The 16418-nt window shown below is 45.3% G+C and overlaps 1 protein-coding gene across 25 annotated transcripts in view; it reads right to left on the reverse strand.

The window, feature by feature from the left end:
* Kalrn (kalirin RhoGEF kinase) overlaps positions 1 to 16418 on the reverse strand; it is a 592635-nt gene that overhangs the window by 182736 nt on the left and 393481 nt on the right. For all 25 annotated transcript variants that reach the window (XM_076942866.1, XM_076942849.1, XM_076942848.1 and 22 more), the window contains exons 30-33: positions 16208 to 16398; positions 15677 to 15778; positions 14304 to 14446; positions 11190 to 11292 (exon numbers count right to left, since the gene is read on the reverse strand). In XM_076942866.1, the coding sequence (XP_076798981.1) occupies positions 11190 to 11292; positions 14304 to 14446; positions 15677 to 15778; positions 16208 to 16398 (539 nt within the window). The remainder of the gene's footprint in view (positions 1 to 11189; positions 11293 to 14303; positions 14447 to 15676; positions 15779 to 16207; positions 16399 to 16418) is intronic.

A 16418-nucleotide genomic window follows, 5' to 3' on the forward strand; every position in this document is an offset into this window, starting at 1 on the left:
AAAGTTTACTATTAATCAGATGTTTATAATTAGAAATGTATCTTATAAAAATAAGTTTATAAAAAATAGTTATTCAGAGAAGCCTATAACTCTCACAAATGGTACTAACATAGATTCAAAAGTATATGTTAAAAATACTATGTGATAATATGTAAAATTATTGAAATAATATGTAAAATTATGTAATGCAAAATATAATGTAAAAATAATATGTAAAATATACTATGTATAATATGTAAAATTAATCGAAAAAAACCAGGTGCAACATTCACAGCTAAGTAAAATGTGAAAGAGTAAACTAAATAAATATTCCTTTAAAGCATCTGCTCAGAAAAGATGGTCTTGACTGCAGCTGGTGACTTTGTGCAGAAAGCAACAGTCAGGTGCGGGGCTGGGGAGTGTGGATCGGTGTAACAACCGGGCAGAGTTATCTTACATATGGATTGATGTAACAACTGGGTAGAGTTATTTTAATATGGATCGATGTAACAACTGGGCAGTTATTTTGCATTTCCATCAACATTCAAAATGTAGATTCCCCTTGGTGCAGTAATTCTGAGTTAACTTGTTAATATATTCACAAGTGTGAAAAATGGGATCTGCACAGGATATAATTGCTACCTCGTTAGCAATGGCAACAGATTGGAAACATCCTGCATTTCCATCAGCAGAGGACAAGTTAAACAGACTGTGGTACTGCAGTGATTGAGTGTGCCACCATCAAGAAATGAAACAGCTTCATGTCCTGCTATGGAATGATTTTGCAGATTTATTACATGACAAAATATAAAACAGTACTACATGCTACCACTGAAAGTTTGTTTTTAACCTTTATTTATGCATGTATATGTCATGGCACACATATGGAGGTCAGGGGACCAATGCAGGGGTCTGTCTTGTCTTTCCGTCTGCCAAGTGGGGTTCAGGGACTGAGTCTAGGTCACTGGGCAAGGCAGCAAGCACCCTTACCCACTGAACCATCTTAACAGCCCATTTTTTTTTAAAGAATAAATACATGTATAAGGTTTTATATTTAAAAGGTCTCTAGAAGAATGTATGCATTTTATATTGCAACTCTATTAATGCCTCAATAATTCACTTAATAATCCAGAATATCTCTCATTAAAGAAAACAGTCTGAATTAGGTGAGCACGAAGAAATATAAACCAGTTTGGGTAAGGATGTTGCAGGAGACTTCTCTGTGATTCTGTAATTCCCCTGTGGTTTTTAAAAGTCTATATCAAAATAAAATGCTTTGATACAAATGTTTCAGAAGTCCCACTCTTTGACATATTATCCAGGATTAGAATTAATATTTTAGGCTCCAAATTGATACAAAGGAGAACTGAAGGGGAGATGAACTTCAAGGCAAGGACACTTTCGACTTTTAGTGTTAAAATCTCGGCTACCAGGCTAAAGTTGTCCTTCAAAGCAGCATTGTCCTGGTGTGGACAAATCGTATCTGAACAGACACATTCATCATGAGAACTTCTCTGCTGCTCCCCTCTGCAACTGGCAGAAATCAGGCCCCAGCACACTTGTCATCTCATTTAAGGAACACACAGGACCCTATGGTCACATGCAGGACAGAGACTATCCTATATAAAGCAAATCTATGGTTCTGGTTATCAGGGGAACTCAATTCAACTACATTAAATTAAAAAAAAAAATCCAGTGTGGTAACATATTAGACAGAGTTTTCCGTCCTCCTCTCCACTGACTATCTCACTGTGGTGTGGCGTGCACTTCCCAGCAGCCTGTTCTCCAGACAACACGTTTACAGAGTGAAACTTGTAGTCTGGTTTGTCACTAGAGGAAGAGAGGTGACATGGTGAACTCTGTGCTACGGGACTTCTTGAAGCTTGTAAGCCTCAGCAGTAAGTCCCTACAAAAGAGGGGATAGAAGTCTAATCATCCTGTGACACAGAAATGGCTGCTCCAGCATAAAGAGGGGCAGGAGAGGCTCCAGCTGAAAGCAGGGCTGGACACTGTCTAGGGTCTGATCTGTATAGTCCTGCAACTACTTAGAACAGTTTCTCTCATAAAGACAGTCATCAAAGCTGAGTTGGCTGCCCCTCTCAGGGGGCACCCATTGCCTGTTGCTCCTGGGAGATGTCCCATGGTAAAATTATGTCTTTACTGTGGCTCCATGGAGAAATCCTCCGAAGAGGGTGTTTGGATTAGTTTCTTTTTCGTGGCAATCCATGCTTTCCAGCAACAATGATCATATGACCTAACTCCAATGTCATCCACAGAAATCTACGCCACCCTGCCCCACAGTGGTCATGACAGACATGTTGCAGAAGCCAACAGTAGTGAAGAAATTAGCATCCAAGTGCCATCAAGGTAAACCTAAGCGAGAAGCTTTAACCAGGGCTCAAAGTCAAGAGTCAGGGCAATGCTGAGCCCCCTGTCAGCCCGGTAGGTTTTCCCCAGAATGCTACATTATAGCAACAGGTACTGTGGCCTGTGCCTCTTACCACAGTGCATTCGGAAAGAAGGAACAACAGCTTCTATTAAAGCCACAGACTGAAATCAGTGTCAGTCTGTCCAGAGTCAGTCTGTGCTGTCTACTCCACGCTGCTCTGAAGCCCTGTGCAAAGTTTCTGCTTGAGGTCTCCAAAAGAGCTAATGATCACACTGGTTCAAAGAGCTCTCTGTAAGTACCACAATCCCAAGCCATTGCGATTCATCCGGGAGCTCTGAAGAGCAGGCTTCCCACAGTTTGCTAAGCTCACCCATTAGGTAGTCCTTCCTTCCTTCCTTCCTTCCTTCCTTCCTTCCTTCCTTCCTTCCTTCCTTCCTTCTTCTCTTCCTCCCTCCCTTCTCTTCTTCCCTTCCTTTTCTTCTTTTTCTTCCTCCCTTCCTTCCCTCTTCCCTCCCTCCCTCCCTCCCTTCTCTTCTTCCCTTCCTTTTCTTCCTTTTCTTCCTCCCTTCCTTGCTTCCTTCCTTTCTTCCCTTCCTTCCTCTTTAAATGTACAATACGTTTTCCTACCTAAGACCAGAGGAGAAGAGGGTAAACAGAATACTGGCCGGTCTCTGGGGAATCCTCTAGAACAACCCTTGTCCTGAAAGCTTCCACTTCACTCTCTACCTCTGTCCTCTCAGCCGTGCCCACCTGTCCATCTGTCCATCTCCCTGACCCAGCAGAACATGTGGGGCTGGAGGCATACTTACTTGGGTCTTGTTTGCCCCGGTCTGTCGCCAGCTAATACACTTGAACACTGTGGCTTGTTTTCAGATTTGCTTTTGCCTTCCACCAAAATGTTAGCAATGAAATAGAATTCCCCTTGTTCGGGACTACAGCAGGGTTGAGTTTGCCCTGGAAACTCCTCCCAGGCGGCTCCAAGATAGGAATCAGCCTTGCTGCATCTCAGCAGTCACTGCCAAGTGCTTAGAGACCAACAGGAGTCTTCTCCAGAGGCTGAACAATCCTGGGGCAGAATCATACCGCCACCAAGGCCACAATGTGACTCACAAGTACTTGGTATTGAAGAGTCTGTGGTAGGCATTGCTAGCCCAGAGCCATAGTATCTCTGTAGCACCTCAGTGCAACTTACTTAGGGTTGCTGTGGATTTGTGGGCATATATAGGGGTGTGTGGCTGGTGGGGGGGGGGGAAGGGCAGAAGCAGCTCAAGAGGGGGCAGCAGTGGTCTTTACTGTCCACAGCAGAACTATGAAGGTCACAACAAAGTATCATTTTAAATTATTTAACTTGGGTGATTGATTGGGCCTGACTCTCAGAACTGTCATTAACTGGCTTTGTGACTGAATAGATAACATGGTTACTTGTCAACAGGTGGGTTTGATGGTTCTGGGACTTCTCTAAATTTCCTGTCAGTCAGTCAGTCAGTCAGTCAGTCAGTCAGTCTGTCTGTCAGTCAGTCTGTCTTCCTTCCTTTTTTCCCTTCTTCCTTCCTTTCTTTCTTTCTTTTTTTTTTTTTTTCAGACAGGGTTTTTGAGTGTAGCCCTGGCTGTCCTGGAACTTACTCTGTAGACTAGAGGGCCTCAAACTCACAGAATTCTGTCTGCTTCTGCTTCTCAAGTGCTGGCTCCTCTAAATTTCTATGATTAGAAATGTCAGGTTCACCCTGAATGAGATAAGGCATCGAGTAAGGCCCACAGTCTTTATAAACCACAGCTCGGCCATCGTTAAATCACCCTTCCACTCTCCTTATTCATATCCCGAGGACGCCTGTGCTGCACCACTACCTAGGACTAAGAACTCTGTGCAGCTGGAGTGTCTGACATGGGCAGAGAACTCGTAAGGCTTCCTGTTACCTGCCTGGGCTCAGCCAAGCCACTGCCTTTTACAACACTTCCTTGCTTTTTCAGATGATTGGCAATTTTGATGATGGATGTCTTCTGGGGAAAAAAAATTCAATTTTTTCTCAGGTACTGGACATTTCCTGTCCTCTGGTGGACTTTGCAGGGATTGGAGCCACTCATATACACAAAGAACTTCTGACAGAGAGCCTGTGACTGCAAGTCCTCACACTCTGCTCAGGGGCTCTGAAAAGCTAAGTTGATGCTTTGACAGACATCATTGAGGGGTGACAGCACACCCATCGATGGGGATCTGGGTGTCCTGATGGTCCTAGACTCCTCTCTTGGTTGACCACTGCTACCTGTCCACCATAGTGACAAGAAGACTATGCTAGGAAAAAGATGACCTCCAAGTCTACTCCCGGACTTTAAGAAAACACTGTATAACACAAAATAAATCAGTAAAAAGCTCAAACCACATTGGTGCTTAAAATCATAAAGTGGAAGTGGTATTTTCTTATAAGGAAGGACTAAGATATTGAGGAAAATCAGAATCATTTTTAATTGAGATTTATGCTGTGACTATAATCTAACGTGCTGAGGTCTGGGGTGTGCCTGAGAATCAGGACTACATTGCTTTCATGGTTCAAGTTCCAATACATGCACTCCCAGGCTTGGTAGGTGGAGGTATAATTATATACTCTTTCCTGGTACTCCTTTAAGGGCTTTGATATGGGATGGGAGGCAGCATAACTCTATCTAGGGATATTTTATGACTCTTCAGGCCCACTGAGTCCCAAGACTGTGGAGTGGAAAAGCTATAGTTCATTCCCCGCAGGATTGCTCTGAACCCTAAGAGCCCTTACAGGCTGGAGGACAGCAGGTGGCACACATAGCTGACCAGGACACCGATCAAGACCACATGTCTTGTGATCCTCTTGATGACTTTTAAGAATTTCTCAAGTAAATTAACACATTACTTGGTATTAGTTTCACACTGCTCAGTCTCCATACTGGGAGATATTCAGCTATCTCTTTAGAGGCAAAACACAGGGAGCATGTTGCTAGTTTTTCTGCCCTGATTATCTGAAATGAAGACCTCTCTTTAGGCTCTTGGGTCCCTGAGTCCCACACACATTTCAGATAGGATCTCATCTGGTTTTTCAGAAGTCTAGGAAAGACAGTCACTGCTCTGTTTGTATAGACCTGAGACAGTTGTGACCACTGTAGGTCATAAGCAGGTCAGTGTGGAGTCCAGGACTAATCTTAGGACCCATGCCCCTGTTACCACATCACTATGCTCCCCAGGGTAGATGCTACAGCACCTACCTAGATCTTTCCTGACAGTGCAGCCTCAGCTCTTATGCCTATAGACTGCTCATCTGACACAAAAGACCGAGGCCCTTGGCTCGGGTAGTGTACAGTTGGCGATTCCTGCCTGGAGCATCAGGAGGAATCAGACTGATCTTAACACCATGTGAACACATCCATATATGTCTTGTATACCTTCAATAGATCACACGCACTGGAATCTCAATTAAGACTCCACATGTGAGGAATCTGACTTAGGCTGCATTCTTTGAGCAGCTCTTTCTCCACCTGTATTCATGAACTCTTTAAAGGACGAGATTCCCTTTCCCCCAAGTGATCCATCCCTTATCCATCCAGAATAAGCTTTACATCTAATTAAAACAGACAAGGTGTTTATCTCTGATGTTCTTAGCAGGACCTGGAGATGCTATTCTCTTTCTTTCTGGATGCTTTCTTTTCCTACACTCAAGAATGAAAGCTGGAGGTGGTGAGGCCTTGCCTCATCCACTGTTGTACTCTTGGCATAGAGCACAGTACCTGACATAGACCAGGCAGGCGTCTCAACAGTGCAGGAATGCAGAGGGTGGGAATACGCTGGTGTTGGGCTGGGCCGCATCCATGCAGCAACACAGGGTCTAGGTCTCTACCAATAAACGGATGAAGGGGTTATAGCCTTATGAAGATACCTACCTAAGGGCTACACCCTTACCAAGCTACCAATGCAAGGGAAACATCTTTATCAACTCAGGAATGAGGTCCTTATACAGATATCAACTTAAAGCCATGGTTCTCTCTCTGACTCCCACTTAGTTTTTTTGTGTGTCCTAACACATGTTCCTTGTGAGTGTGTGTATATGTGTGTGTGTGAGTGAGTGAAGACTATTAGCTTCTAACAAATGCCAGAGGAGTCTATACTCACGAGGCTATTGTGAGCAGGCTGCCTTGTCATAGGTATCATGCCATGGCTGCTATCAGAGCAGCAGGGAATTGTGGGAATTGTTTTTGCCTTTGTTGGGCCCTTGCCATAGCTGTCTCCCTGACTTCCTTTCCAGTTACTGAAACAAAACTGGTCATAACCCACCACACTGGATGGACAATCCAGAGTTAACACCATTGAGTCAGCCCCCCCAAGCCTCCAGGCTTCTCCTCATTCCCTGTTTCACACCACCAGCCTCGGTCTACTCTCTATCCTGGCTCACACCAGCTCATTCCATATTCTGATCACACACTGGATGTGAGATGCTCCAGCAGAGCTTTTTTTTTTTTTTTCCCTTATTATTGTTATCATAGAGGATAGCAGCTGTGATTACATTTCCTCTCACTTTCTCTTCAGCTAACCTGGGCATGACTAGAGCCTAGCAGTGCTTTTTGCAAGGACAGTATTTCTCATAGGATGGGCATGTGATGTTTACTTTAGCACATGTTTATTGACAACATCCACTGTGCCTGCCCTGAATGCAAGCACCAGGTTCATCACAGTGCACATGTCTGTCCTCTGGAGGACATCCATTACCTTACAAAAGATTCTTCTTCACTGACACCTCATCATTGCTAGAATTCAAGGAATCTAGATATTCCATGTGTAGCAAACCCCAGCACTCAAGGTGAAAGGCGTGGGATGAACAGGTGGGATATCCCACCCAGAGTAGTACTCGCATATCCTAGACAGAACAGATTTGGCCCACTGCGGGCTGAAGTAAGCACTTTCATTTGCCTTGAAGAAATAAAACTTTTGTGTAATATAGGCCTGTGAAAAACCTAATTATGCAGATCCATTTGAGGATGAAACAAAAACAAGTCTGGGAGAGTTATTAGTGGGATTTATCTACTGAGGTACTCAGCTCAGCTTTGTAAGGGTTTAATGCAGAATTATGAATAATAAACTGTGTTCGCACTAAGGGGACAGGGCCCATAGCATAAGCCAACAGTCCCAGTTCCTTTGCCACAGGGAAAAGTGGTAGAATTTCTATCTCTTAAGGCCTTAAAGAAGAGCTAGACAAGGGGTTTCCATGTAGTAGTGAGAAAGGAGGCTACATTTCCATTCTTTAATCTTTCTAAAAAGCAAAGAGTATGGAGAAGGAACAGAAGATGTAGTTAACGTACTTAATGGAATATTTTATATTCAGAACATGCTAGAACACAGAGAAGAGTCTGGACAAGAGAATCAAGTGGGCACAAAGTTGCCCTATACTTGAATTACTAAGTCACCTGCCTAAGTAAGTCTGTTCACAAAAAAGGCTGGGAGATTTTATGAGTAGCACTGGGTACTCTACTAGATATGATGACCATTTCAGGAAAACTTCTGAACGCAGCAGCACTACACAATGGACGATATTCACAGCCAGATCCTGAGTGCAGGCTGCCTGCTCCTCTAAATCTCCCATTTTATATAGAATTTCCATGCTGAAGGAAGCCCACTGGAAGGTAGCTAGGGAATGGAATAATCTGGCAACATATTAATATAATCAATAGCTTGAGAACCTGAAGACTTCTAATGTAGCCTTCAAAGACTTGAACAATGATATGGCGAGAGTCTCCAAATACCTCCAGCCCAAGGACCCAGCACTGTTCAAATCTGATCATTCAATGTCAGACATAAGTAGATCACAGTCTGTTAATAACAAGCTAACCCAGAAGTCAAGGCTAGCAACAACTATCTATGCCTGAGATTCCAGAGGCTAACATGGAAGGTGGAGGAGAAATGCCATTCTGTTTATAGAGAGGTAAACTGGAGAAGCCACATTATCTTAGGACTAACAGGTAAAAAGCTGCTGAGGGTCACTGATAGTGATGAAGCCAGAGGTTGGAACTCTGCTCAAGAATTCACAAAGCTTTTCCCAGTCTGCTGAAGCACTGCATTCATACCCCGAGACTGAAAGTTAGCTTTTACCAAATGTCAGGCAGCTACCAAGCAGATATATATAATCACTTACTCTTCCCAGTGATGCCGTGAGAAGGTATCATTACCCTGTTTAGTGGATGGGGAAACTGACCTGGGCAAGCTGGCAGAAGTGGTGTCAGAGCTGGGAGTCATCCAGCTCCTCTGTTCAAATGCTTTCCTTCACACCACAGCATACAGAAGAACATAACAGGCGATTGGAAGGGTGCCTCAGCCCAAAGTGGGCTCCCCAGCGTCCTTCAGCCAACCATGGACCTAAATCATCCCTTTCCATCTGAGGAAGAAGACCTGGCATTCTGAGGAAAATCTACTGCTGGAATGATTAATTGTTGTGAGGTGTCTCTACCCTGACCTCCCTAAAGCCGTTGTCATGTACCCTTCTGTTGACTATGATCAGTTTATCTGAGTCAGTCCAGAGACTTTTATCTGGTCACCTGGAAACCAGGCTTCCTTGTCTCCTAGGAAAGGTGGGAGGAACTGGACCCTGGTGGTAATACCTATGAACTCAAGAGCTCAGTGAATGGTTTCACTAATGGAGGCAGACATAGGTCACCAGGGGCCACATGACTGCCTTGTCCTCACTGCTGGGTTGGGAGAAGGGTGAGATTATTTTAAAGGATACTGCATATCCACCAACAGTTTAGGCTTTGTATATGGAACACAATCTCCCACTTCACCTTCTGCCTGTATCCTGAGAGCTTCTGCTCCAAGAGGACAAGAAATCCAGCTTGCTAAGCTTTTGCTCAAAATGTCTACATTTCTTTAATGTCTTAAGAACTAGGATGTTTGTATGCTTAGCTACTTTTGGAAACCTATTTTTAGTTGCCTCTTAATCCTCTATTCCCTGAGACCTAACAGTGTACACTTCAAATATTAAGTTCATAAATGACTTCCAACCCTTGATGCGTGCTGCATGCCAGGAGGACAGCAGTGGAACAGACAGACACAGCCCATGTTCTCGTAGGGGACCAGTGGCTTGGTTATAGAGACAACAGAGAACAAGAAATCGCACGGATGGGGATTCACACTCCACAGACAGCGCACGTCTCTCCACAGTATCCAGCACAGAGTTTGGCACATGGCAGGTGCTTTGACAGAGCGTGTGTCTGGTCTGTGTGTGGCTTGTGTAGAAAGAACACCTGGCTGGATTAAGTTAGCACTGTGTGTTCGGTGGTACTGGCTGGGCCTGAATTCTAGCTCCTGTTTAACCCTGACTACTACATTTTTCTTGGATGAGTTACTCAGTGGATCCTCAGTTTTCCTTAAAGAAAGGAGTATGTACTAACATCCCTCATGTATAATAAAAGGCCTGCTGTCACAGGTGTATTCTAGTCTCACTTACCTTGCCAGCAAGAAAAGAAATAGACAAATGGCCCCAGCCTGGGGTTTCTGTGTATGTCAGGATCCTGGGAGATGGGCTAGCAGCTGCAAGGGGCGAGTCCCCCAACAACAAAGCTAGAAGTCTATATCTGAACACGGGCAATATCACACTTGACTTACCAACCAGGGACTGCTTTAAAAAATAACACTTTTATTTATAGGATATTTTAGTTATACTGTTAGACGACAGCCCAGAGAAGCCAGGAAAACATAGAAATAGTTTCCTTTGTATTTTTATAAGTAGAAAAAAACCCTCAAATGTTCTATTTACTCTGTTTCTGAAACTGGCTCTAAACCATGAAAACAGCTGTCAGACAGAATTAACCTTGAATGTCCTTGAGTCTATCAGTGTGGTGAGGGTGATGCACTGTTCTTATCTCAGCAGGTCTAGGGACAGTCCCATACCCAGTGGCTTTCTTTCCAGTAAGGAAAAACCTAATAAATGTGGCAAGGTACCCACAATGTAGAAAAAACTAAAATCAAGACTAGGCCTAGTCTACTGCCTGAGGCGGAAGGGCAGCCGGAAGGACCTGGAGGAACTAGGGCCAAGCAGTGTTTGGGGAAGTCTAACTTCACCGGTACATTACAGATACACAGCAGTAGGTTACCTCCCTCTGGGCTCTGGGTAGGTGAGTGCGAGTGGGTCAGGCCATGGGCCCTTCCTCTCTCTGCTGCAGATTCCAATCGCTTTCCTCAGGCAGCTTGAGCAAACACATGAGGATAGGATAGTGTCTTTCCTGCATTCCTCTCAGGGCTCCTCATGCTGCTTATTCCATTTATATTTATTTATGTGGGAGACAGGTGGGCAGGGTTTTCTTAGAGGATGACTTTATTTTTCAGAGAAACTTAGTGGTTTCTCTGCCCCTAAGGTCTCAGGAACTGAGCCTTGGGTACATGGCCAGGGAAGAGTGTCTTTTACCCACTCAAGTCTTTTTGGGTCAGAGGTCCCTACTGAGCAGTATCTATGTGTCTATTTCTCAAACCAATGGTCTAATTTTAAAATATGCCTTAATCAAACCATTGTAAATATGAGCCACTCACAGACATTTGTGTCTCAGGACACAGTTCCAAACTCAGCCTCTCTGAGGTCCACTCTCTAGAGGGAGAGCAGTCCAGCAGCCCCCGTAGGGGTGATTCGGAGGGATCAGACACTTTGCCTTTCTCTGTGTGACTGTCCCAGTCCAGCTATGTCCTTACCCCCTTGGAGCCATGATACAACTGGCTCCCACTGTTTGGCTCCAGAGTGGAAGAAACTTTGAGCACAATTCTCCAGGGCAGTTAAACTGACTACAGCTTGGGGTAGAGGGAAGGAAGGCAGGGACTCTGTCTTACCTTGTCACTCTCCACTGTGTTCTGAGAGGTCCTGGAGGCAATGGATATGGTATCTGGCTGGCTGCTCCCATCTCCCTGGCTGTCACCATCCTCTACTCCATCCCTGCAGGAAGAAGAGAAAAAAGAAACAGGGGTGGGGGTGGGGGGAAGCCACTGTGGGTTTAGAGCACACAAGGATTTCCCAGCTGGGTTGACAACATAGTGCCTGAACATTCCTAGCAGGGATTGCATAACATTATCCTGTTAACGGGTACAGAGTAAGTGATTTCGGTGAAAGCTCACTCATTGCAGTAAGCACATGATCACTACATGACCTAGGACAGCACAACACAACACCTGCCCCATGTCTCTTCTGGCCCACGCTCATCTGACAGACGGGGCACTAAACCAATAACAACAATAATAAAACTAGGAATGAGACTATAATAGGCAGGAAGAAAATACAGCTCACTTAGAGCCCCGGCTTCCAGCCAGCTAGTGGGTTCCTGTGCAGTAGCCACAGAGTTCAGTGTTCTGCATGTTATAACTAGGATGGGGCTTGCCTTGCTGCTGGTACAGAAAACACAAACAATGGACAAGATATTCTATATCTTTTTCTTTGTCTAAGATGCAGCCATGCTATGCTGTTCATGTCAGCCTTGAGTTCTTGGATCCAGGCAAGACTCCTGCCTCAGCCTCCCAACCAGTTGACACTATAGGCACATGTCATGAAACTTAAGATGGATTTTTTTTTTGTTTTTGTTTTTTTTTTAAACTCGAGTTTCCTCTGTTGGAGAAAATGGGTTGGGCCGTTTCCTCATGGGAAGGTTATCTTTAGCAAAGTCCTGAGGGATCTTTAGCTCCTGCCACTGCCTTCTTTTTGGTGGGTCTGATTTAATACTTATTGGCGATGAGTTCTTATCAATGCAGAAGGGAAAGACACTTGCTTCAGGCCTGGGGACAGCATAGGCTATGGCAGCCTTTGAGCCAGCTCTGCTCCCTGGTGCCATTATGGCAAGTGCCAACCCTTCCTGGGCCCTAGCACCACATGGCTTTGACACCACATTGTTCTTTCTACTCTCTGCCTTAGGATTGTGTCCTAACTCTGTGCTGGAACCATGGTCAAGCCCCGGGCAGGAATTGCTGCCTGGGAATTGCTGACTAGTCTGCGTTGAGGAAAACTTGGGGGATGTGGGCTGCGGTTAACAGGATTAGTAGAGAAAACCACAGTTATTCCCATGGATACTTTCAAAAAAGTCATTCCATGCTGCTTGTAGAGGGGTAGAAGCCTTGAGAGATGGGGGAAACTGGGTGCTGGGGAATCTTATCCCATGAGCAGAGAATCACAGATAATGACTCCACCTCGCCGAGTCTGAACGATTACGATCAGGTGAGTGTAAATGGGCGTGTGTGTGCACCTGTGCATATGTCATCTTCCTCCCATGCAGAACATTCCTAAGTTGGCTACTTTCTCACCATCGCTTGTGGGTTTGGAAAATGCCAGCTTATTTTAATAACATAAGCCACACATTCGTAGGAAGGCAAAATCTGCTGTGAAAAGAAATCATGTGATACATTTCAAAACCAAAAATAAAAGGACTTTCAGATCATCTGTTGTTTTGGATGGTCTGGGCCATCACCCCCTCCCTCCATTTGTAGCTGGCTGGGATCTGGCTGTACTTTCTGCTTCCTGCTGTTCTAGCCTATTATGGACCCTTCTGGTCCAATACAGATGAAGCCAGTTCTGGGGGGCTGAAAGGGTGGATCCAGGAGTATGGGTGGCATCCACCAAGCCCATGTAGTCCTCCATAAGCTCTGCTGCTATATCCAGGAAGCCAAGCTGAGGGAAGTCCACACTGCCTGGTAGCTCTCTGCAGAGTCTGTGAGGGTTCTCTCTACTCCATGAAGGATAAGAGAAGTAGGAGACAGAGAGGAGGTGGCAGACATTTCTAAAACATGCCCTTCATGTGTTCTAGAAACTCTCCAACTCTTTCAGATTTCAAAGCAACCCTCACATCAGCCTCAACTAAGTTTCCTTCTCACAGAGTCCTGGACAATCCATTCCTTATACTGTATTCCTTTCTATAGTCCTTGTGAAACAGAAGCTACCAGAAGCAGGGTTTCTCTCTTCAGGATTAAAATAAGACTGTAGTTTGGACCCAAGCACATAAACTTAAGATGGGCCCTTTTTCAATATACTCATACTTGGTCCCTGCAGCAATGGGGCAGTGATCTGATCCTGGCTATCACTTTGGAAGTGTCTCTGTCTTGGCCATACCCAACTTCTGGTTCCTACCTCTCTCAGTGCTAGCATTCCAGTGCATGCCTCTGCAATGGTTTTTCATCGCTTATCCTGGTCAATACTGAAAGGTCAACTAAGTCCTCTGGCTTATGCCATTTGTGAACTGGGGAGGCATGGAACGCACACCACCAACAGTGGCCACTACTCTTAGAACATCACTGTGCTGTGTATTTTTGTCCTCAAGATATATGCAAAATTCTTGTATGATTTCCTCCAAAGGTCCTTCCGCAGAGCCCTTGGGAGTGATCCTGCCACGTGGTGACTTGAGAAGGAAACACCTAAGAAGCCACCTACTAGCTTGGGAGAAGAACACTCAACACACAGGTCCTCTTCTTCCTGAAGTCATTAATCACTGAGGGCGAGTAAAGAAGACTCCTTAGGAGCTGAAGAGTTATCCTTGACACAGCAGCCTACCCCAGTGTTGCACAAAACTCCAACCAATGCGGAAGTCTCCCTGCTCATGGCGCAGTTCTCCCTAAAGCCTTCCCCAATGCCACAGAGAGTCATCACTGTCCCCTATTTGACAGCATGCACTCTCCAGATGCCACTGTTCTTATATGCAATTCTATGTGCAGCACATGGTTTTTTGGAAGGTCCTTAGGAGAAGTAACCCAACTTATACTTCCTCTCATATTCTGGTAGCACACTTAGGCAAAGAGTACATCAATGAACAGTAACTGATGAGAAGTTTAAGATGGCAGAATTCGCCACAGGGAGAACCTGGGTCTTCCCAGATGGAGGATAGCACCATTCCCACTAGAGATGAAGGGTCACCCTGTCCCCCCTCCCTCAGGGACATGATGTAGCAGTGACTGGGGACAGGTTTTGGTTACCTCTTACTATTGTTCCTCAGTTTGGCTGGTGTTTTGGGGAGCTGGATTGGCTCCTTTAAAGCGCCTTTAAGATGAATGATCCTTTCCTGAATCACTTCTCGAATGTTCTTGATCCATTCCTGCTTGGTTTCGATGTTGGAAGCCTGGGGTACCACAGGAAGAAGCATTGAGAACCCCAGCTCTTGTTGCCTGCAAAACCATGTTCACCTCTCCTCCTACAGGCTTCGCTGTTATTCCAAAGACACCAAATTTTTAGGGGAGCTTCTTTTGCATTTTATCCTTTGACTCTTTAGCCCCAGAGATGTGCAACTTCAAGACTCAATGGAGATTTTTATGGAGCGCTTGTAAAAATGTTTCATAATTCATTATGCACTGATCAATCTGCTATTGGCTCTGGAGTTGACGCAGGATCAATTACTCTCTGCTGAGCCTGGGTTACCAATTGAATTGTGGATCCTATGGGGCCCCGGAGGCACTTGGAATGTGACATCTGAAAGCAGTAGCTATTTATCAGCAGGGTAATGGGTATGTCAGGATGTTTAATAGCTGTCACACTCATACAGCCTGCACAGGCTGACCGTCAGTATTGGGGTTTCAGGCTCCTAAACATGCTTATCAGAAGTACTGCTCTCTCGCCTATGATACCCCATCTCATGCCTGGATCCGTTTTTAGGTAATTCTTCATGACAGGTAGCAGCTATTTTGCAAATTAAGGGTGGGTACTGTGAAGCTTTTGCCTGAGATGGGCCATCTGCTCCTTGGTGATGGACATTTTCTTGACTAGCATGTGACCAATGGAAGCTCTATTTGCACTAGCTCCACCTAGTCAGGTTAGTGCCACCAGGAATTGGAACTCAGAATGAGCCTGAACCCAGAGAGCTGAACTATGTGGACCCCCAGGCTGCTGTGATTTATGGGAGCTTTTAGAATACACTTCCAGAGAATAAGGACCGTATCTTAAATGTGGCTCTTTTTATGGCAGTATGCAGAGCATCTTGTACATGGAGGATGTTTAGGGCAATCTGCTGAGCAAACATAGAGCAACTCAAGATGTCTTTGTTAAAAGCTTGGTTGTTCTTGCCCCTGGAAAGAGACATATGGACAGAACCCAGTTGACTGGGCCTTGTTAAGGTCAATGTGTTATCCCCTGTCCTCTATAAACTCAAGGAGAATATCTGCTTTCCAGAGATCCTGGGCTTACCTTTATGGTTAAATTTGCCTTTCAATACCTGCAGCATAAAGCTGTCATTCCCAAGAGAGGTCTGGTGACTCAATGGTCTCTAGGCCCTGCCTTTTGGTGTCTCATGCCTGCTTCCTTTACCCTCCCCAATTACCCCAACCCTGGGTTTGTGACAGAAGAGAGCAGTACTTACTTTGAGCACTGTTTTATTGTCTGAGGATGGGGTGCGCCCAGACCACAAGGCGAATTTGCAGGGGTCGCCTTCTACGTGCTCGGTCACACCCAGCTCTGAGGTCTGTAGACAGGAAATGCCTGTGAGAGGCGGGGAAGGGGAGGGCAGTGGGGGAAACTTAGGGCTGGGATAGGAATGGGAAGGCAACAAAGAGGAGAGGGCCGAGGGAGGGGCTTCTGTCAATCAGGCATCAACAGACTAGATATTTTGTTTATAAACCCAGGATGAAAGGACCTGCTGGTATTTGCCTGATTAGCAGGTATTGGGAGGGATGGTGAAGAGGAAGGTGCTAAAAGCAGACAGAAAGACCTTTGAACTCTAAGATGGAGGATGTGGAAGGGAGTTTTCCAAGTAGGAGGCCTGAGCCTTTGTCCAGGAGGGCTTTGGAGTAGAGAAGCGGGGAAGAGGTGAGCTGTATATGTCTGTATCCCTTCCTGCCCATGGGTTCTACCAAAGCAGGGAATCTTGTCTGGCCCCGCCTGCCCCACCTACCAGCAGCTTGTTCTTGTAAACATATTTCGTGTGTCCTGAAGAGTCTTTGATCTCTTTGCTAAACACCAAGGAGATCTCAAAGAGGAACAGATGCCGCTCCCGCCCCTTCCGGATCAGCGACTTTGGGTCCCACACTTGGAAGGCATCCTGGAGAATCAACTCCCCCTGTACATCCAAGTTCTCATCGAACCCTGAAAAACACCCATGTGCC

The sequence above is a fragment of the Arvicanthis niloticus genome, chromosome 12 (genome assembly GCF_011762505.2).
Source record: "Arvicanthis niloticus isolate mArvNil1 chromosome 12, mArvNil1.pat.X, whole genome shotgun sequence".
NCBI classification, from domain to species: Eukaryota; Metazoa; Chordata; class Mammalia; order Rodentia; family Muridae; genus Arvicanthis; species Arvicanthis niloticus.